A 22,519-nucleotide genomic window follows, 5' to 3' on the forward strand; every position below is an offset into this window, starting at 1 on the left:
TCTTCTTTTTAATTTCAAATTTGTATTGACAGCAACATCTGCAGATCAGAAATGTGGGAGCTGACATTATTTGAAGACTGTCAGGCATTTGAGAGAGACCTGGACTCCATGTGTGTTGTTGATTCTATAAGGAGGAAGCAGTTTAGTTCCCCTTTTAGTTCCAGAAGAAGCTGACTTAGAAGTATCAAGTAAAATAGGAAAATTGTTTTAAAAAAAAAAAGCCGTGTATTGATATCTAAGCTTAAAATGTTCATCCTATTAATGGGTATCTGTTAAAGGAATAAACCTGTTACACTAGTTAGGCTAAATTTAGCAGCCTCTTTGTCACAGACAGGAAAAGAGGCAGTGAAAGAGGGCAGGGTGCAACTGCTCAGCTCAACTCTATTTCCACTAAAATCTGAAGAGTTCACCCCACATAGATCCTTCAAGGCCAGAGAGCAGAGGTGATATGCCAGGATCAGGTGTGAATTGTGCATTTTATGCATCCTTTTCCTGGCCCAAATGATTTAGGTCTCCTCCCCCCATTATTGTAGGTTGAATTGAGTGGTTGATGCTTTTCTAGGAAGAATTGAGTGCTTGAACATGTACCCAAAAGAGATACAGCTACTCCTGCTTCTGTAGGGCAATGCTGCCAGGAATGCTTCTATGCCCAAATAAATCAAGATTTCAGGATCCTAAATAAAGAGATACCTTAGTTTCTAGTATCAGAGGGGTAGCCGTGTTAGTCTGGTTCTGTAGAAGCAGCAAAGAATCCTGTGGCACCTTATAGACTAACAGATGTTTTGCAGCATGAGCTTTCGTGGGTGAATACCCACTTCTTCGGATGCAAGCAGTGGAAATTTCCAGGGGCAGGTGTGTATATATAAGCAAGCAAGAAGCAGGCTAGAGATAACGAGGTTAGATCAATCAGGGAGGATGGGGCCCTGTTCCAGCAGCTGAGGTGTGAAAACCAAGGGAGGAGAAACTGGTTCTGTAATTGGCAAGCCATTCACAGTCTTTGTTTAGTCCTAAACTGATGGTGTTAAATTTGCAAATGAATTGGAGCTCAGCAGTTTCTCTCTGGAGTCTGGTCCTAAAGTTTTTTTGCTGGAGGATGGCCACCTTAAAATCTGCTATTGTGTGGCCAGGGAGGTTGAAGTGTTCTCCTACAGGTTTTTGTATATTGCCATTCCTAATGTCTGATTTGTGTCCATTTATCCTTTTCCTTAGAGACTGTCCAGTTTGGCCGATGTACATAGCAGAGGGGCATTGCTGGCATATGATGGCATATATTACATTGGTGGACGTGCAGGTGAATGAACCGGTGATGGTGTGGCTGATCTGGTTAGGTAATCAGTGGTGTCACGGAGATAGCTGGGAGTGCTGGTAACATAGGGTCTGAGTAGGGAGTCCACATATCCAGACAGTCCTTCAGTGAGAGTTCCAATGCCAGAGATGATGGGGCGTCCAGGATTACCAGGTTTGTGGATCTTAGGTAGTAGATAGAATAACCCTGGTCGAGGTTCTAAGGGTATGTTGATTTGTTCCGGTGTTAGTGTAGGGAGTGTCCTGAGTAGATGGTGCAGTTTCTTAGTGTATTCCTCAGTGGGATCTGAGGGAAGTAGCTTGTAAAATTTGGTATTGGAGAGTTGTCTGATCAGATCAGCCACACCATCACCGGTTCATTCACCTGCACGTCCACCAATGTAATATATGCCATCATATGCCAGCAATGCCCCTCTGCTATGTACATCGGCCAAACTGGACAGTCTCTAAGGAAAAGGATAAATGGACACAAATCAGACATTAGGAATGGCAATATACAAAAACCTGTAGGAGAACACTTCAACCTCCCTGGCCACACAATAGCAGATTTTAAGGTGGCCATCCTCCAGCAAAAAAACTTTAGGACCAGACTCCAGAGAGAAACTGCTGAGCTCCAATTCATTTGCAAATTTAACACCATCAGTTTAGGACTAAACAAAGACTGTGAATGGCTTGCCAATTACAGAACCAGTTTCTCCTCCCTTGGTTTTCACACCTCAGCTGCTGGAACAGGGCCCCATCCTCCCTGATTGATCTAACCTCGTTATCTCTAGCCTGCTTCTTGCTTGCTTATATATACACACCTGCCCCTGGAAATTTCCACTGCTTGCATCCGAAGAAGTGGGTATTCACCCACGAAAGCTCATGCTGCAAAACATCTGTTAGTCTATAAGGTGCCACAGGATTCTTTGCTGCTTCTTAGTTTCTACATACTGGAGCCCAGTACTAAGAATGAAGAGAATTAGGTCCCACATTGTTATTTAATTTCTGCTTATTTTTGAGTGGCAACCACCACCGCCACCCATTTATGAGTCCATACCAGTATATATAAATCTGGGGGGGGGGAGGTGTGAAAGAGAGAGAGAGAAAGAGAGAGAGGAGAGAGAGAGAACATTTATTTATAAGCACACCCATTTATGCTTTCACAAAGCTTTTTCTCTTAACAGACTCATTTGAGCAGGATATATTGTTTGAACAAAGAAGCATGAGACATTAATCAATGCCAGTATTCTTCCTAGGAATGTACACCTGCTCAGATTTTGCAGAGAAGCAATCAATGAAGGTTCAGACTTTGACCTAGAAAGGGCATTGTATTGCAAGGGTGCCCAAATTATGCCCTTAAGGCCAAATGTGGTTTTCAGAGTCCTCAAGTGCCTTTTAGTTCCCTGCGTCAAAGCTATGAAGGAACAACCCATGGAAACTAAAGTTTTAACAGTTTAGAGCCAAAGTCTGCTGTTCTTCTCTAATAGTTCTCGAAACGCCTTGGGCTTTTTCTTTTCCATTGCTGGTAAACTCAAACAAAAACAGTTCCTACCCATCCACCAAGGAAAATAATCTGTTATGTTTTCAGCTATAGCTATTTATACATGGTGCTACTGTGCAGAGGGGATAAAGGTTGGAGGGCCACCTTTTCCTCCTTGTCATCCTCTGTGTGGGAAAGAGCTGAACCAGGACAGCTGCCCCCTTCCTGCTTTTCTTCACAGGATGTTGGAAGAAGGATCAGGCCAGGCTCCTCCAACCTTTGTTTCTATTCCTTTTCACACTAATGAGGACTGGAGAGAGGAAATTGCATCCAGTGGAGGAGTGGGAAAACACTGGGGCCCCATGAGTGGGGTAAGAATTCATATACTGTACTCAGAACTGATAATCTGGGGGGGTTAACTATGTTCATTGCCTTTTTTTAGGAGTGCAGTTATGTAATGTGCAAACACTATCAGACATTTGTAAGCTATATCTTAGCGATATAAAAAAGCTTTTTCAGGCCAGGAAGTGTGTCGTATATGTTTGTACAACACCTAGCATGATAGTGCCCCGACCTGAGTGGGGCCTCAGGCATAACTGGTCAGAGCTACTCAATAAAAACATTCAGTTTTGCCATCTGTATATAAAAACTAAAGGTTTTTACAAAAATTAAACACTGAGGGCACTTTCCTGCAATCCTTACATATGTCAAGAGTCCCAATAATGACTTCAACTGGGACTACAGGTGTAAGCAGAGGTTGCAGATTCAGCACCCAGAGGGGAGGTAGACAACAGAATCTCAAGACACTCTTGAGCTTCTCTACTTCTGCTCCCCAAGAGGCTAAGCACCAAAAAAGTGTTAGCAGAGTTCTCAGAGGTAGTGAGCACATACTAGACCTGTGCAAAGCTGGCAGGATTCTGCTCACAGATGAGTTCAGAAACTCATGCCTACAGTTCTTTTTATGGTATTTGGAAGTGGGCCATCACCTGCAGGTTTACCTTAAAGCTCAAGTTCAAACTCAAACCCTCAGGTGAACCTTGCAACCCTTAAGGGAACCTTCCATCCTAAAGTTAGCTTCTCCCAGCTGTTCCAGTCACTTCCTCCTTCCATATTTCTGGGTGGTCAGTTTCCCAGAAAGGTGTTAAAACTCAGCCCACATTCATCAAGGCCAATGGTTGTCTAAAGCTAACATGGATAGGTACTGTGCATACAGCATTGTCTAAAACCAGGCTGTTTGTTTAGGTATCTGCACGGACTTCACAGTCTAACTTCAGGAACCCATTTCTGAAAATGTTTCCCAAGCTTTCATGAACATGGGTTGATATTTGTAAACACATGGACTCAATTGATTTAAGATGTTAATAGTTTTCACAGCTCTAATGCATATGTCTTCATTACACAACACAACTTTCCCATTTAATTTGTTTCATGAAAGCTAAGATTTATGAATGCTTAGTATCATTTCAAGTACCACCACTTTAATACATTTGTTGTAATAATGCTGATTGTACATGATCTTAAAAAATGGTGCCTTTTTTATCAGATAAATGTGTTCCATCTTGTCCTCTGATTAACCACAGCACTACAAACACACAGCATAAAATTACAAAGCAAGACACTCTTTAATGCCATCTAGATAGCATCTGATAAAATTCTGGAGAAATGTATGAGTAGTTACCTTAATCTGCATGCCACTGAGCAGATTTCCTCTGTTGAGATAACTAAATTCTGTTACTCCCCAGCCAATTTGTCCAGGGTAGGAATGTTTGTGGGGCAATATAGAAGTTGTCCAGGGGGCAGTACGCCACAAGTACTCAAGGTCACTGGTGGCCCCTTGTGCTGGAGTGGTTGCTCCGATGTAGCGAGTATACTCAGGGAGCTTTGTTCTGTAATCACGAATAGCATCTGGGCCTTAGGGGAAAAAAAGATTAAAAATTGGTTATATAAAACTGAAGGGTTACATTTCTTACTATTTCAGTATATGTTGTTCCATCCTTTATTTTCTCAGTTACTTTACTGCAACAACTTTTAAAGAACCGTTTCACTGCACAAGAATAGTTCACACTCATTTTGTCTGTCAGATATGTTAAGGGCTCTTATAAAGAGGACAGTGATCAATTGTATTCCATGTCCACTGAAGGCCAGACAAAAAGAAATGGGTTTAAGCTACAAGGGCAGTTAAGCTCTGGAATAGGCTTCCAAAGGAGGCTGTGGAATTTCCATCTATTGGAAGTTTTTAAGAACAGGTTGGACTGTCAGGGTTGGTCTAGCTTTAAATGGATCTGCCTCAATGCAGGGGGCTAGACTAGATGACTTCTCAAGGTCCTTTCTAGCCCTACATTTCTATGATTCTATCTTGGTTACAACATGCTCCCAGGTGGGAAAAAAGCTTTTGTATGGGCGCTACTTTTTCATGCTCCTAAAGCACTGACTCTTGAAAAAGAGGCCATAAGGGGGAGCAAAGTAAACCATCATTCTCTGACAGGAATCAGGGTTTTATTGTCTTTGTCTTAGAATTAGGGCCTGGCTAATAAGATGATTCCTTGCACCCTTCCAAAAACCAGTAGAGCTGCAGCTGTAAGTGTCATAGTCTGGACCCCAGAGGCCAGTGCTGGGCATCTTTGGGAGTGATATTAGATAAATATCTATAAATATTAGAAAAAGTTACTGTGGCAAAGCTTCTAGCTTGATGAGCAGGGACTAGAGCAGTGGACTTTGAGTGAAGAGGTGAGATTTCTATTCCTGGTTTGGCCACCAAATTTCGGCCTGACCTTGAGCAAGTCACTTGCCTCAGATTCCCCATGTGTAAAGTAGGAATAATGGTGTTTACACACCTTGGTGCAGTACTTTGAAGTCTATAATGGTTTTGAATTATTACATTTAGAAGAATATCCTTGCAAAAAAGAGGTAGAAACGTACCTGACATGAAATTAAAGCTGACATTAGTATTGATATTCTAAGAAATCCCAAACACTGAGGAGTCTTTGAACCTGACAGGTTCTAAAGGCTGGTTCTGCCCTAATAGCTAATCCTTAAGGGTATGTCTACACTGCAAATAAAAGGTGTATTCTTAACTCAGGTTAGCTAACCTGTGTTAGCTAACTCAGTTAAAAGAGCAGTGAAGACACAGCAACTCGAGTTATAATTTTAGTTAACAGCCCTATTTCAGCCCCCACCTGCCTTATATGCTTTAAGTTGAGCTGCTAACCCAAGTTAAAAGCAGAGTTGCCATGTCTTCACTGCTATTTTAACCCACGTTAGTTTATGTAGGTTAGCTAACTTCAGAACACACCTTTTTTTCACAGTATAGACTTACCCTAAGTCACAAGTACAGTACGTTGATGACAGCTTCCCAAAACTAGTTGTATTAATAGCTCCTTAACATCGTTATATTGTGAAGGAAAGGTGTGTTACCATTTCCATCATAAACCTCCTATCAGGGAATTAAACTTGGACATAATTTATTCAGACAAAACTATAGCAAACTCTAACCCCAGAAAAAAATATCTGCTTTATGTGTTTGGAGGGAAAAGGTAGCAGATTGTTTTTAAGTTGTAGTCATTGCAATGGGGTGTACAAGTCTTTTGGGCCCCAAAAGGAAGTTGTCTCAGACATGACATTCACCACTCCAATATTTCTACAAAGAGGAACCCCCAGTTCCCCAAGTGGAAAAGCAATACTACTGGAAAAGCAACAGGTCTTGTCTAGGCTTGAAAGGGTTTGCCAGTGGAGCTATTACTGGCAAACCTTTTCTAGGGGAGATGCAGCTTACACCAGGAAAAGTTATCTTGCTGCTATAGTTTATACAAGTTCCCTGAACTGAGTAAGCTATACCAGAAAAAAAAAAGGCCTTTTTTGCAAGCATAACTGCATCTTCCATATGAGGAAGTATTAATAAGACTGAGACTTTTCAGCCTGGAAAAGAGACGACTAAGGGGGGATATGATAGAGGTCTATAAAATCATGACTGTTGTGCAGAAAGTAAATAAGGATGTGTTATTTACTCCTTCTCATAACAAGAACTAGGGGTCACCAAATGAAACTAATAGGCAGCAGGTTTAAAACAAACCAAAGGAAGTATTTGTTCACACAATGTACAATCAACCAGTGGAACTCTTTGCCAGAGGATGTTGTGAAGGCCAAGACTATAATAGAGTTAAAAAAAGAAATAGATAAGTTCATGGAGGATAAATCCATCAATGGCTATTAGCCAGGATGGGTAGGGATGCAAAACCAGGCTCTGAAGTGCAGGGGCGGCTCTAGGCACCAGCGGGCCAAGCGCCCGCTTGGGGCGGCATCCTGGGGAGGGCGTCATTTGGCTCCGGTTGAGCTCCCGCCGGCATGCCTGCGGCAGGTCCACCGGAGCCCGGGACGAGCGGACCTGCCGCAGTCATGCCTGCGGCGGGTCCCGTCTTCCCGCGGCTCCGGTTGAGCTCCCGCAGGCATGACTGCGCAGGTCCGCTGTTCCGGCCCGGTGGACCTGCCGCAGGCATGCCGGGCGGAGCTCAACCGAGCAAATGACGCCTCCCAGGATGCCGGAGCCGCGGGAAGAGGGGACCCGCCGCGGGACTGGGGAAGGGCGGCGCAGCGCTCCGCGCTGCTTGGGGCAGCCTACTTTGTAGAGCCGCCCCTGCTGAAGTGTCCCTAGTGCCTGTTTGCCAGAAGCTGAGAACAGGCAACAGGAGATGGATCATTTGATGATTGGCTGTTCTCTTCATTCCCTCTGGGGCACCTGGCATTGGCCACGGTCGGAAGACAGGATACTGGGCTAGATAGACCAATGGTCTGACCCAGTATGGCCATTCTTATGATTATCTACTAACTCACAATTGGAACTTTTCAGAAATACCTATTCTGCCTTAAGTTCAACCTCTACCTTAACGTGAATGAACTTTCAAGTGCAGACAAACCCTAACTACTACTACCTCATATAAGGGATACATTCCCAAACTTCAGTTCCCTGTCAGATCTAGTTGGCTCCTGGGACTCATATGCTGAAGAAACCACCATGTTGAGAAACACAGTGGGAACACTCTAACCAGTGAGGTGTCAATTGAGTCTTATTCCTTTCAGGTTTAGGGATGATTATTCCTAATGTAATGAACTAGGGCGGTGCTAATTTAAAACCTTCCAGTGTTAATAGAAAGGGGTAAAGAGAGAGATGCAAGAAAAATCAAGGAAAAATAAAGTAAAACTGGAGACACTTTCTGATACCAAGGTGAATCATTCCAACATTGATTCTGCTATGCCTGTGAATACCAGGCAATAATCACCTACTCAGAAAGGAATACCATTATTACCATCTGGTTGGATATAAGGGAGTTAATTCCCTTCTTCCCATCACTTTAGCCATGAGTGTTATATCCTTGGGGGCAGCCGGTTTAGGAAGAAATCACTTGAGGCCAGACAGCAGACAGCTAACAAAACTACCATTTTATTTACCGACACAGAGCTCACCCAACCGGCCGAAACCGGCTGGGCTATCCTCTAATAATCTAACTCAGTTGCCATAGGAACAAAAACCATGACAACCAAATACACAACAATGAGAGCACATTAAAGTAGACATTGACACCTCTGGCTTGGAGCATCAATGTTGTGTTAAGTTTTTATTTTGGCATTTCTCAGCTCTGCCAATTACATTATTACCTCATTGTACATTTCAACTACACAAAATAATCTTCACTAATCACACATGTTGATCTGCTATCCAGACTTTCTTTAAAAGAAATCTGTGTCTTTAAACAATCTGTAGAAATATAGTTGCTACACATTGTACATCGCTGGTCTCCTAATGCTTGCTAGTGTGTGATTAACTCCTTGTAAATAATGTCTTCTATACACAAAGAGCAAAGTTGTATGTTCAATCTTTCCTTGTAGAGTAAAGAAAACAACAATCAAGGAAGGAACAATTATAAACTCTCCATGAATGGGAAAGCAGGTGGAATGTGTGTCACTCTGTAAGACCCTTCATCTTTAATCTTGAGGAATTGGGCCATAGGGTACGTCTACACTACGGGATTATTCCGAATTTGCATAAACCGGTTTTGTAAAACAGAATTTATAAAATCGGGTGGAGTGCGGCCATACTAAGCACATTAAATCGGTGGTGTGCGTCCATGGTCCGTGGCTAGCGTCGATTTCTGGAGCGTTGCACTGTGGGTAGCTATTCCCTAGCTATCCCATAGTTCCCGCAGCCTCCCCCGCCCCTTGGAACTTCCGGGTTGAGATCCCAGTGCCTGATGGGGCAAAAATCATTGTCGCAGGTGGTTCTGGGTAAATGTCGTCAGTCACTCCTTCGTCTGGGAAAGCAACGGCAGACAAGCATTTCGCGCCTTTTTCCCCTGGATTGCCCTGGCAGATGCCATAGCATGGCAATCCTGGAGCTTGTTTTGCCGTTTGTGACTCTCACCGTATGTGTACTAGATGCCGCTCACAGAGGCGATTCAGCAGCGCTACACAGAAGCATGCTTTTGCTTTTGCATGACAGCAGAGATGGTTACTAGCCATATTGCACCATCCAAACCCTTCCATAAATTGGAACTGCGGATGATCATGGCTACCAGTCCTTTTGTACCATTTGCTGCTAGTGCCCCTGGCCAATCAGCCAGGGGCGCAAAAGCCAAGATTGGTTACTAGCCGTATTGCACCTTCCATCGTTTTGTACCATTAGCTGCTGTCATAAGTGCCCCTGGCCGATCAGCCAGGGGCGCAAAAGCAAAAATTGGGAATGACTCCCTGAGTCAATCCCTCCTTTTTGGTTTCTAAAAATAGAATCAGTGCTGCCTAATATAGGCAAGTGTGCTAGAGAACCACCGTATCATAGAACCAGAGAGCACAGCTGCTCTGTGTCAGAGCCTGCAGAAATTATTATCTGTATGCTATTCACAGGGGGTGCTCCTGTAACAACCCCACCTGTTGATTCCGTTCTTCCCCCAGCCTTTCTTGGCTACCGTAGCATTGTCCCCCCACTTGTGTGATGAATTAATAAAGAATGCAGGAATAAGACACACTGACTTGTTAGTGAGAAATGAGTGGAAGGCAGCCTCCAGCTGCTATGATAGTCCAGACAGGACATTAAGCAGTGTGTAGGAGAGAAGCCCAGCATCCCACTGCTAGTCCAGGGGCAACTGAATCTTTTCTTTACACATGAAGGGTGGGGGCTGATGGAGCTCAGCCCCCTGTTGCTATGATGAGGATGGTTACCAGCCATATTGCACCATCCATCCACCAGAAAAAATTAGGGCCAATAGGCTGATGACGAGGACGGTTACCAGTCCTTTTGTACCATCAGCTGAGGCTGATCATGAGGATGGATTTCCAGCTTTTTGTACGATCAGCTGATGCTGATGATGAGGATGGATTTCCATCATATTGTACCATCAGCCGCCCATGGCGGGGGGGGGGAGCAAGGATGTTGGTGTTGAGTGCTGCACTATCGCGTCTATCTGCAGCATTCAGTAAAGATAGGGTGACATGTAAAAGAGTCAGAGGATTGTTTTACCTTTCGCTTCTGGGGGTGGGTGGGGGGTGGGTGAGTAGATTGCCAAGCTATGCCCTGACCTGCGGACACTGTGTTTGACCCTAGAAGCATTTGGAGCTCAGCCAAGAATGCAAATAATTTTCAGAGGCTGCAGGAACTGTGGGATAGCTTCAGTCCTCCAGTCCATGAGCGTCCATTTGATTCTTGGGCTTTCCGTTACGCTTGTCACGCTGCAGTGCGCTGAGTCCCTGCTATGGCGTCTGTCTGGAGATTTTTAAAAAAGGATTCTGAATTTCATCTTCTGTAACGGAGCGCTGATAGAACAGATTTGCCTGCCCTTACAGCGATCACATCCGCATGGTCCATGCGGGAGCTCTTTTTTTATTTTGATTTCGGACTGCATCGCCACCCGTGCTGATCGGAGCTCCACGCTGGGCAAACAGGAAATATTCAAAAGTTCGCGGGGCTTTTCCTGTTTACCTGACCACTGCATCCGAGTTCAGATTGCGGTCCAGAGCGGTCACTGGTGCACTGTGGGATAGCTCCCGGAGGCCAATACCGTCGATCAGCGTCCACACTAACCCTAATCCGATATGTTAATACCGATACTAGCGTTACTCCTCTCGTTAGGGAGGAGTACAGAAACCGGTTTAAAGAGCCATTAAAATCGATATAAGGTGCCTCCTAGTGTGGACGGTTTTGGCGTTAAATCGGTTTTACGCTCCTAAAACCGATTTAAACGCCTAGTGTAGACCAGGCCATATTGTCCCAGCTGCAGTCATTAGAGACATTTGAATAGGTTCCCCCTTGTTGTAGAAGAGAGGCAGCCCATTGCAGTGTGCTGTGTGACGGCTCAAAGTCTCTGGAACATGGTCTCTACCTGGATCCAAAATAGCTGGAATATGGCCACCTCCTGAGAATGCTGCAGAACACTTCTGTTTGGTTAGGTTTTTGGAGAGGGCTGAGGATATGGTCCCAGAAATGATGATGAAGGGGCAGGAAAGTGTGGGATTTTAGTAGAGACTGGCAGAGCTCCTTTTTTAATAATTACTTTAATGCTGCTGGGGATTTTTTTTCTTTTTGTTGTTGTTGTTATAATAATTATTTTTATAATTGTTATAATGTTTTGTTGTTATAATTATTAATCATGGTGCCTACTGCTTTGTATAAGCATTGTTTTATTTAAATCTAAATAAATAATTACCGTAAATACATCCTCAAACTGTGCTTAAAATGCAGTGAACAGCTTCAGCTAAATACACCACAATCATTTAAATGCATTGTGCCCTGTAGGAGAATTATATTGCCCTTCCCAATGAAGTTCAATCTAGCAGCAGAACAATAACTCCAAAATGACTACAACTTTATCATTTGAAGCTGGCAATGGGACTACTCATGGTACATGAAGTTAAGTATGTGCATAAGTCTTTGCAGGTTGAGGGCCAAAGTCATCATCCCAGTTGGATGGTGACTGTCTTTAGCCTGGCCTGATATATGGTACAGATCAAATCCTGCAAGTTGCTTAAGAGCTTGTTTACGCATGGATTTGTTCCTGATTCACTCCATATGTGGACACACTTATTTCGGTTCACACATGGAGTTATTCAGGAATAGCTGTTGCACTTTAAATTGATACCCTACCTTATCAGAAACACTTTCAAGGGTAGACAAATGTTTAGTGTGTGCAACACTTGTGGACTTCAGTAAGAGTTGAGGATACATACTTGGCACTTTGCAGGAGGTGCTTAACACCTCAGAAGATTGGGCCCTGTGGCCAGCTATAGCAAACCAATGATAAAACTGCCCACTGCTTATTCTTTCCTAAAATTGATGAGCCAGTCCTCAGAGCTGCATCACTTTTTGAACATTAATTGGTGATACTGTAAACTGAGAAATACTGAAAAGTTAATTTCTGTTTTAAATTGTACTGTAATCAGAAATGACTCCAAAATGTGGATGTGTAGCTTAGTTGAGTTTGGTAATCACATTTTATCTCTGCAAGGGTTTCTCAAAAGCTAAAACAAATGTATCACAAACTTATGCATACACTTGTCCACTTAAAAAAAAATCTCCTTTTGAAAGGCAGCAGACTGACAAATATGTAAATACAACTCCTCTAGGTACAACACAGGCATCAATAATGCCAGTCTCTTCATGCTGGACTCAAACCTGTAATTTACAGCTATCCAGTCCCCCATAATGAATGTAAGGGGTGGAATCTAAATTTCCTGACAATGTACGGGTAAGTATTATAGCTTTACTTCCTAATCTAACCTTTGCAAGGATTCTGAGATGCTCTCAAAGCTACTTTGTGCCTGGAGCTGCACTACAATGACATTTAACTGTTTTTATTTGCTTGTGCTTTTTTTTTTCCAAACCTGACTCTCAGAGAACCATCTGAGCCTGAGGCTGGAGCAAAGCAAGAGAAGTAGAGAAACAGAAGCTAACTTTATTTTTGATCCACCTGTCAACAGTCAGTCAGTGCTCTGCACAACAGAGGCTGAAGGGATATAGCAAAGGAGTCATGGACACAGTGGTGAGGCTGCACCCGACCCTGACATAGCACAAGGCCTGCCCCTGCCCCTCTGCACCAAGTGCACCAGGTGTGGGGCAGGCAGGATCCAAGTATGGAGGGGCTAAGTGTGGGGGGATCCAGGTGTGAGGTGAGAGGATTCTATGTGGGACAATCTGGATGCAGACAGGTCAGTGGGGGGTCTGAATGCACAGAGGCTCATTGGGGAGGGGGTGATCTAGGTGCAGGGGCAATGGGATTCTGCAGGGGCTTCCAGGTAAAAGTTGTTGGGGTTCAGTGGAGGGGTGTGGGAGTCTCAGCAGGGGGGACTGGGTGCTGGGGGAGTGGGGCTTGGTGGGGTAGGGGTCTGAGTGCAACTAGTTGGGGGTCAGTTGCATGGGGGACTGGATGTGGGGGCTTAGGCTGGTGCAGGGAGGTGGGGTTCATCAGGGTGGGGGTTGAGTGTAGGGAGTTCAGTGGGGGGTTGTCTGGGTGCAGGGCTTTAGGTGCTGGAGGCTCCAGGTGCAGGGATTAAGGTTCAATGGGGGTATGGAAGGCTAGGGGGTTCTGGGTGCATGGGGTGAGGCCTGGCAGGGGTATTTGGTTCTGGGAGGTCCAGATGCATGGGGGTTGGGTGAATAGGGGAGCAGCTCCCCATACAGTAACCCCTTCCCCGATGTGGGCAGTAAGCAGAGGATGCTGAGCTTCCTGCAGGTGGACAAGTTCTCTGGGGATGGGTCTGATGCAGTCCCAGCTACTCCTTGCAGGTGAAGAGGCAGTCCCATGCTCTCCTGCCTCTAGCCCAGCCAGCTGGGACTAGCAGCTGATCCTGGCTCAGGATAGGAGCCACTGTCTGGGGTGTCCCCAGCTCTGCAGTGATTTACCTCTCCGCCGGCTACTCCGGATGCCTGAAACTATGTACCTGCGCAGCAAGGGAGTGGTGCATGACTGCTCTTGCAGCTTCCCTGTCAGAAAGTCATTTTTCTGCAGGGAAGCAAATAAATCTGCAGGGGATATGAATTCTGCACATGCGCAGTGGGGCAGAATCCCCCCAGGAGTAGCAATATGCATTTTGGAGTTACAGTTTCCTTGAGCAAGGCATGGTCTACTAATATGAGCACTGGATTTGGGAGCAGGGAACTCAATGTTAATCTCAACTCTGCCACTGATTTGACCTATAGAAAACTCCTGAGGGGATATTTGGCATTGCAGCTTGTCTAAATGGTCAGTAAATTCTAGTTCTGTTCTAATGTGACAGAGGCATTTCCAGATTGAAGGGTCATCTGAGAACACCTGACCCCAAGAGAAATATAGGGATTGTCCGTTTGCAGACTTGTCTGCACAATAAACTTGCACCTGTTAAACCAAAATCAGTTTTCAAATCAATTTAATTAAACTGGTATTAGCCCCTGAGATTAGCCCCAGAGAAGCCTCTCCATGTGTACATCATAGTGTTTGAACTCCATGAGTCAGGGATGGCTGTTCCTGTGACACTGTCCTGCATAAGATAACAGTGCTGCCCTATCAGCATTCACTTTTGTAGTGCCCTTCTGTAGTGTCAGACTACTGGTGAGGGGCAATTTTAAGAGCAGTCACTCACATGGACCACATAAAGGGCTGCCATGAAGAAAGGGTACTCTGCTGAGCTCCTGAGAGGCCCTCAGTTTCAGTGGTAACAATGTTGGGAGCACTAGTGTAGACAGATTAAATGGCCTCAGATGTCCTGAGACTTGTGGGTGTAGAGAGCCAACCAACTCCTCACCGCTCTGTGTGTCTGTGAGTGCATCCCTATCTACATAGAGACACTTTAGAGGGAAGTACATAATAAAACTGGTGAAGTTTCCTGCAGAACTTGTCCACTTCCACAGGGTACTTTAGAGAAGGAGACAAATAAGACCCACAGTGACTGCTCTAGGTCAAAACTCTAGCTATACATGTGCAAGTATATTTATTAAGGGCACTTTTGAAAGTGCTCTGCTGGGCTGTTCAATGCAGTTCTGCTACTGCTTTGGGCCCTCTAATGGAATGTGTACATGTGCACCAAATAAAATAGGGACCCAGACAGCTGCCCCTGTACAGATCTAGAGGTGCTGAACTGTTAAATTAATACCTGTGAATGACACACAGATTTGGAATGAAGGCAAATGTATTTTATTCATATTTTCTTATTGGGACTGTACCCTCGTGGCAGAACTATTCTCCTGTATATAATATGCAGAGCACAGCCTAATGTGTTCAGTATAACTCTCAATAATGTATACCATGTCTGAAATACTTTCTACAATTCATAGTCTGTTTCCAGTTCTTTGGAGTATAATGTATAAGGATGAAAGTGAAAGTTTATCTGATTTTACAATTAATTTTTTAATAGTATAGGAGTACTCTGAAATCAAGCTATCAAATAATAAATTGTGTATAATTCAAATTTCAGATATGTATTATTTTTGTGATTATAAAGTTAGGGTCCCACAATGAATTGAAAGAGGCACTTTTCAAAACTAAATACACACAAATTTGCTCTCAGTCCCTCAGTTTAATTCCTGTGCTTTTTCATTGTATACTGTGTTTTCTAGACATTTAAAATTCAAATGTGTTTCTAGTAAGTATCCAACTTTGTAACTGCTATTAAACTGCAACGCTGAGAAATCTCTCTGCTATCAGCAGGAGGTTTTCATACAGACCCTCAGATGTAGCACTCTTCTCAGACGCTGATATGGTCTCTTTGTTTAATACCTAAGCTCAGGGCACACTTTTTCAATAAAGAATGAGCACTGCTGAGCAGAGCACAAAAGCTTCCAACTTGAGGAAGTGTCGATTTCACGTTCCTGCTTTGTGTGTGTTTCTCTCACGCACACATTAAATAAGTCCTTACGATTGAACAATGGAGACATTTACTTGATGGGAAAAGACAGTATCATAAAAAAAACCCCCAACAACAACAAAGAGAGGGGTTTCAATCTAGATATCAAGACCCCCCCACCCGATAAAAGAAAGCTGCAGCACCATTACAAAATATAATATACAGTGAATTGCAGCTCTCTTAATTTTTCTGTGTCCATATTGCTCCTGCTTATGATCAATAATATAGTAGAACATAATTGTTTAGGGTGTGAATGGTACAATCATATTAATTGCAGCCCTGTCGTATTGGCTACGAGGCAGCAGCTTGCTTTACCGTACAGACTTTGCTGTACTCTTTGCCAGAGACAGGCTCTGGCTCGCAGCTGTCCTGTTCTGCAAGCTCCGGGCTCTCAGCGGCGGAGACGCACTAATTACCTGTAAATATCATCCGCTTCCCCGTAGCGGCTGCTCCTAGGGAGGGTCTGGGGGTACTGGCGGGCATGACGCCTTTGCCCGGCTGCCTGCCTGCGGTTTGCCTCGGTTACTCCTTGGCGGACCCAGCCCAGCGCCGGGCGCAGCGGGCGGCAGCTGTTGGCTCCCTGCAGGCAGCAGCCGGCGGCGAGGGCCGGTTGCTGGGGTCGCTGCTCGTGCGCGGCAGCTGCATTGTGACATACTGTCCTCGTGCAAGCGGCCCGGCGCGTTCTCCAGGCGCGCAGCCCGGGACTCTGGAGCGGGGGGCACCGGCGCCCTTTTGAGGTGGTGTGGTGGGGGGAGTGTTTCCGTGGCTAACACCCTGGACCTTCTGCAAGAGGGTCAGAGTGGGACCCTGCGCATCTGTGGGCACCCAGCTTTGGGGTTAATGGGGTCCTGCCCCAGGGGAGCTGTTGGTGCTACAGCCCTGGACTGTAGTCCAGGGGTAGGCAACCTATGGCACGCGTGCTGAAAGCGGCACACAAGCTGATTTTCAGTGGCACTCACACTGCCCTGGCCACCGGTCCAGGGGGTTCTGCATTTTAATTTAATTTTAAATGAAGCTTCCTAAACATTTTAAAAACCTTATTTACTTTACATACAACAATAGTTTAGTTATATATTATAGACTTCTAGAAAGAGAAATGTATTACTGGCACGCAAAACCTTAAATTAGAATGAAGAAATGAAGACTCCACACACCACTTCGGAAAGGTTGCTGACCCCTGCTGTAGTCTATAGCAGCGAGCTGGATGGAGCTATGCAGATCTCTCTATATCTTTACCTTTGTTAAACTTCTTTGATTTTTGATTGAATTTAATGCTCATGAAAGACAATAGTTGGAAAGCCCTGGAACCAGAGTACACAGCTGGCCTCTGATGACTTCCACATCCACCCACCTCTCAGCTGAGGAGACTTCAAACTACCCAACAACCCGGCTAATGTATTCTGTTCTGTTCTGGTTCTTATACCTAGGCATAGCACTTCAGTAATTTAATGAAAGCAGGATTTATTTTATTTTACTTTTTGTCAGTTGTTGTAATTTTTTGAACACAGCATTAATAGAAAATGCATTTTTTTCTCCTAGTCAGTAGACACAATAGTCCCCTGTTCTATCATCAGTAGCTATTGCATTTGATTGCAATTCTAAGGATACCTTTTTCACTAAAAGTTGACACAGGCTTCTACTCAGATGTTGCCCCTAACCCAGGAACACGCAACAGAACATTATCTAACTCAAGTTTGGCTGTGTCTGAAATCTGGGCTGAGTGGAGATAGCCCAGTAGAATAAGTGGACAGGCTAGATCCCAGATGCCACTTTCACTTGGGCTGGTAACCTGTCCACTCTGCATTGTTGATGTAGACTAATTAACTTGAGTGTTGATAGTCCTCCAATGCCTTCCCACACATCAGAATAGGTAGGGACACCTCCAGAAAGTGAACAACTCTCACTTTAACTTAGCATGGCACCACTGAAGATTTGGCCAGGCAGAGAGGCCACCAGGCCAAATTTCAGTGAGTGGCATTGTGACCCAGCATGTCAGGTTGAAACACCATTTGGTCTATGGGCCCAGGGCAAACTACCCTTTCTCCCCTATCAGGAGCCCTGCCCCTGCCAATGGCACACACCATCTCCATATGCAGGGCCGGCTCCAGGCACCAGCATTCCAAGCTGGTGTTTGGGGCAGCATTCTGCAAGGGGCGGTAGTCCCTGTTGTTTTGCCCCCAAGCAGCGCACCGAATTGCCGCCTCAGGGGGTGGGGGCAGTCCGTGCGCTGTTAGGGCGGCAGGTGCGTTTCCGCGGTGAGGGCAATTCGGCAGCAGCTTCTATGTTTAGCTGTCCGGGGCGGCTTCAGGCTAAACATAGAAGCTGCCGCCGAATTGCCGCCGCCGCGGAAACGCACCTGCCGCCCTAAGGGCACACGGACTGTCCCCGCCGCCCGGGGCAGCAATTCGGTGCGCTGCTTGGGGCGGCGAAAACTGTAGAGCCGGCCCTGTCCATATGGCTGCAGGTGCCACTGAACATAGGGAGAACCCATAGCTATTAAACCTAACTCATCTGTCTCCACTCTTACATGTCTGCCTGTAACTTGTGTTATCTGCCTAGCAAGGCACGGTGCTGCCTTCTCAGGGTGACAAGCCTCAGATGGAATGCCCTCTCCTGTGTCTCATGTGCTAAATTTGCCTCCTGGTTTTGAAATCAGAATTGTTTTAATGCCAACAGCTATAACAGGTCATCATCCTGAGCTGGCTCCATACCTTACCATCTGCTGCAAGTCATTTAATTGAGTGAGTTCATGCACTAAGAATACTTTCTTGGCTCCCTGCAGCGCCGAGCTCAGGTCAGGTGAATACTCTCTTTCTCCTGGGCTCTGGGCTTTCCCTTTCACTAACCTGTTGGCTCAAATCCAGGCTGGCAAGAAAAGGAGGATCATCTGAAATTAACCAACTCCAGCCATGCTGGGCTGTAGTGTACAGAGGTGAGCTCAGCACTGCAGGGAGCCAAGAAAATAGATTTAAAAACAAAAATCCACTAGCCGGACCCCTTCCCAATCCCCCCCGCTTCTAGGGTTCCATTTCTGAAAACAGCTGGACAGCTAATCCCAATCCAAGTCCAGGGTAGGAGTAAAGGGGAGCTGAAATCAAACTAGCTCCACCTTTGATCCTGTATTAAGGGCTTCATCCCTAGAGGCATGGTGCCCCCTGCCCCACTGGGGCACATGGCCCTGTCTCATCCCACCCCACCTTCCATCCAGGCAACTGTCCTCACGGGCAAACCTGCCTCCCCTGTCCTGCCTGCTTCATTAGCCATCTTCCCCTGCATTACAGGGTGCGCTACCTACTACAGAGCAGCGAAAAAGAACACATTTGGGTAAAAGCAAGCCTGGGCTAATGTGCTGCTCTTTCCAACGTGTGCGTGGCTTTAGCAAAGTATTTAATTAGCCTCCACAAACTACTTTTCCTCACCTGCAGATTATAGTGATCTCAGCCTAAGAAGCCCTGGAATGTGATTCCTTCCGAGGACATGCTCAATTGACACATAATATATTGACTTGGTTTGCAAAAGAGTGAAGTAAAAAGAGCATGGAATGGATTTTATTAACACTACTGAGTTGCTTGTGAATGATTTTGTGACTATAGATATTGGTGACTTCTTTGAGTGTCATTGTAATTGGCAGTGAAAGTCACTAGTTTGTCACTGGTCACTTTGACACTTATTTTCTTGCTAGGGAAACCAAAAAGTCCCTAATCTAGTGAGAAAGTAGCTAAATTGGCAATACTCTGGGAGTGCCCCCTGGCTGGACCCCAGTGCAGTTCCAGCTCTGTGCAGTCTCTGCTTCCCACCACCTGTGGGGCCCTGTCTCCCCAGAGCTGAGCCACCTCGGACTGCTGCAGAAGCCTGGCCAGTTGGGGGCGGGGGACAGTCTGAGAGGCTTGGCTGGGCCTCTCCAGGCAAGTGGGTCCTGAAGGAGCCCGGCCGGGGCAGGTCCTGGCCTAGCTGATCATGCCACTCCCAAGGGGCCGGAGCCCTGGCTGCGCTGTCGGCTCAGCCCCGCAGACACAGTCACCTCCCAGCAGGGCCAGTGAGTGTGGCTGGGAGGCAGGACATGGTCAGTGGGTCTCTGGGGAACCTGGGGATGAAGGCTGTGAGGGGGTGGGAGAGATCTGTGTGTTGGGGCACTAGGGAATGGGGGTTCTGTGTGGGGAGCTAGGCAGTAGTGGTGGGGCTGTGGGCAGGGGGGCACTGGGCAGAGGTGATATTGTGCAGGGTGCTGTGAATTTGTGGGGAGTGGGTGGGGACGGAGTGCTGAGCATAATAGGTCCGGGGGGGCACTGGGCATAAGGAGTTCGGGGGTGTTGCAGAGGCGCTGACTTGCTGATTTCCCCAGGGGTGCTTGACCTCTGCTCTGCCCCAGGCTAACTGAGGTGCCCAGACCAGGTTAAATCTACAGTGAAGACATAGACTCATAGACTTTAAGGTCAGAAGAGACCATTGTGATCACCTAGTCTGACCTCCTGCACATTGCCGGCCACAGAACCTCACCCACCCACTCCTGTAATAGACTGCTAACCTCTGTCTGAGTTACTGAAAGTCCTCAAATCATGGTTTAAAGACTCCTAGTTACAGAGAATTCACCATTTACACTAGTTTAAACCTGTAAATGACCCATGCCCCATGCTGCAGAGAAAGGTGAAAACTCCCAGGGTCTCTGCCACTCTGAATTGGAGGGAAATTCCTTCCTGACCCCAAATATGGTGGTGATGTAAGTTCCTAGAGTAGACCTACAGGGGCAGTGTGATTGCAGGAGAGAGAGTTAAAAAAAAAATCCAGCAGAAAATAGGGACAAGTTTTTTGCTAAAAGTTTTGCCAAAAAGTAATCCAGTGTTTCAGCCAAGTCTGTTACAGATCTAGAACTTCTGTTGGCTTGTCACAGGGTGACTAACCCCTTTAAGAGGGAGTGGGGCCCAGTGCACCTGTGAAAGATTACAGTACTTACTGCCCAGTTGGGCTTAAGAGAAGGTACCAAGCCTTATAAAAGGGAAAACAGCATCAGGGGAAGGTGGCTACCTGTTGACCTCTCTTGGCTTCAAACCTTGTAGGAAGTGGAGGAGGACATATTGGCTGCAACACTATATGTTTGTTGCGGCTCTGCAGCAATGTACAGCTGCAGCACAGCTTGAGTGAAATGAATCCATAGATGACTAGAGAGAGGCAGTAAGGAGACTAGTTCTGACATCGGATATGTATCAGGCAACAGAAATTTCTTGCAATTCTGCACTGTGTCCTGTAATTCTTAGGAAGACTTGGGGATCAGCAACAAAATAGTGCATCTGACAGTGAGATGAATCCAGTTAAATAAAAAGGTCATTGTCATGCTATTAGAAAAGCAGATCACTTGGGTGCCTTCTCAATGTGATCTGGCCTTACCTAGCTGACCCTAAAACTTTTAGCATCATTGCTGTAATGATGAAAGTTTAGTCACATTCTGGATTGCTTTAAGTAGCTCCAAACTAATCCCGCCCATATTTTTCCACAGAGAAGCAACCTTAATGTAAAGCAGACCTGGTCCTGAGGTAGAAGAATTCTTTATTGCAGCCTGCAATGCACATGGGCTGATATTCACTTTAGTGGGGGATATGAGGAGGAAGGTATCAGGGGCCTATTACATTTTTTTCCCTTCCCTTTGTCTTGCTTCATTCTTGTGTATACCAGTGAGTACTTTGGCAGTTGGTGATATTTGTCTTATTTTTCTCACCCTTTGCAAAAGCCGTCTTCTGCTTAACATGCACATTCTTTCCTTCAGAGCTGTTTCCCTCCTCAATAGGCTATTGCAATTGGCTAAATGCCAAACAGTAGGGTGAGCTGCATAAAAAAGCCTTGATCATAGACAGGCAGTCTTACAATTTCTTTCTTGTATTCAAGATGCAGATGGATGCCATTAGAACAATTTTAACCAAGAATATGCACAGCTTGCCTGCAAGACTGAGACTAATACTAAATATTTATATTGTGCTTTTCATCTTCAAAATGCTCTACAAACATGAATCCTCACAACATCCCTGTGAAATAGGTATGAAATAGGTTTTATTATACTCTTTTTAAAGACAAGGAAACTGAGGCATGCACTAGGTTATTTGTCCAAGGACACATCACACAAGTTGTTATAAGAGTCAGGATTAGAATTCAGGAGTTCTTGATGCTCCAGTGATGTTCTACACCAGGCCTCTCAGTCTAAAAATGGTCATGGGGTTCACTTGACAACACATTGTTTTCCAGGTGACAAGAGGTGATATGTGCCATCAACATGAAAATGTATTTTAAGTAAGAGCTTACTAGACAAACTTTATCTACTTCTGAAAACCATATGGCCAAATTCTCTCTTGCACTAAGATCCAGTGTAGCAAAGAAGTTCAGGGGCCAGAGGTCTATCACAGAGCCCCAGCTGTGATAGAAGGTCTGGATCTCAGTTCCTAATTTATAGTTCATAAAAATGGAAAATTACTTTGGCATTGTCCTCACTCCACCCCAGTCTGCCCATTTGAAAGGACAATACAAGGCCTTACTCTACTCTAGGAACTTACATCACTAGGTACACTAGCAATACTGACCTAACCGCTGGTGTAGACAGTGCTAGGTCAACTGGAGAATTCTTCCGTCAACCTAGCTACTGCCTCTTGGGGTGGTGGATTACCTATGCTGACATGAGAACCTCTCCCATCAGCATAGGTAGAGTCTACACTGAAGTGCTGCAGGTGTGCAGCTGCTCCACTGTAGCTTTAAGTGTAGACATACCCGTAGAGAAAATAGGGAGTCCAAACCCTATTGTGTGCATAGGTAACCGGAGAAAAATGGTTTGTAAACCAGAGGTAGTGACACTGGCTCTAGGGACACTGGCTGGTTGAGTGAGGGAGGGAGTCACTCATCTCTCTCTGGACACAGCAG

At 45.4% G+C, this 22,519-nt stretch overlaps 1 protein-coding gene across 3 annotated transcripts in view; it reads right to left on the reverse strand.

The window, feature by feature from the left end:
- Positions 1 to 16,245, reverse strand: part of C5H4orf45 (chromosome 5 C4orf45 homolog) — a 105,688-nt gene extending 89,443 nt beyond the window's left edge. For 2 of the 3 annotated variants that reach the window (XM_039539195.1, XM_039539194.1), the window contains exons 1-2: positions 16,039 to 16,245; positions 4,446 to 4,678 (exon numbers count right to left, since the gene is read on the reverse strand). In XM_039539195.1, coding sequence (XP_039395129.1) covers positions 4,446 to 4,678; positions 16,039 to 16,105 — 300 coding nt within the window. In that variant the 5' untranslated portion in view covers positions 16,106 to 16,245. The remainder of the gene's footprint in view (positions 1 to 4,445; positions 4,679 to 16,038) is intronic. The other variant, XM_039539192.1, reaches the window with a different exon arrangement.
- Positions 16,246 to 22,519: the final 6,274 nt, after the last annotated feature.

This window comes from Mauremys reevesii, linkage group 5 (assembly GCF_016161935.1).
Source record: "Mauremys reevesii isolate NIE-2019 linkage group 5, ASM1616193v1, whole genome shotgun sequence".
In the NCBI taxonomy this organism is placed as follows: domain Eukaryota; kingdom Metazoa; phylum Chordata; order Testudines; family Geoemydidae; genus Mauremys; species Mauremys reevesii.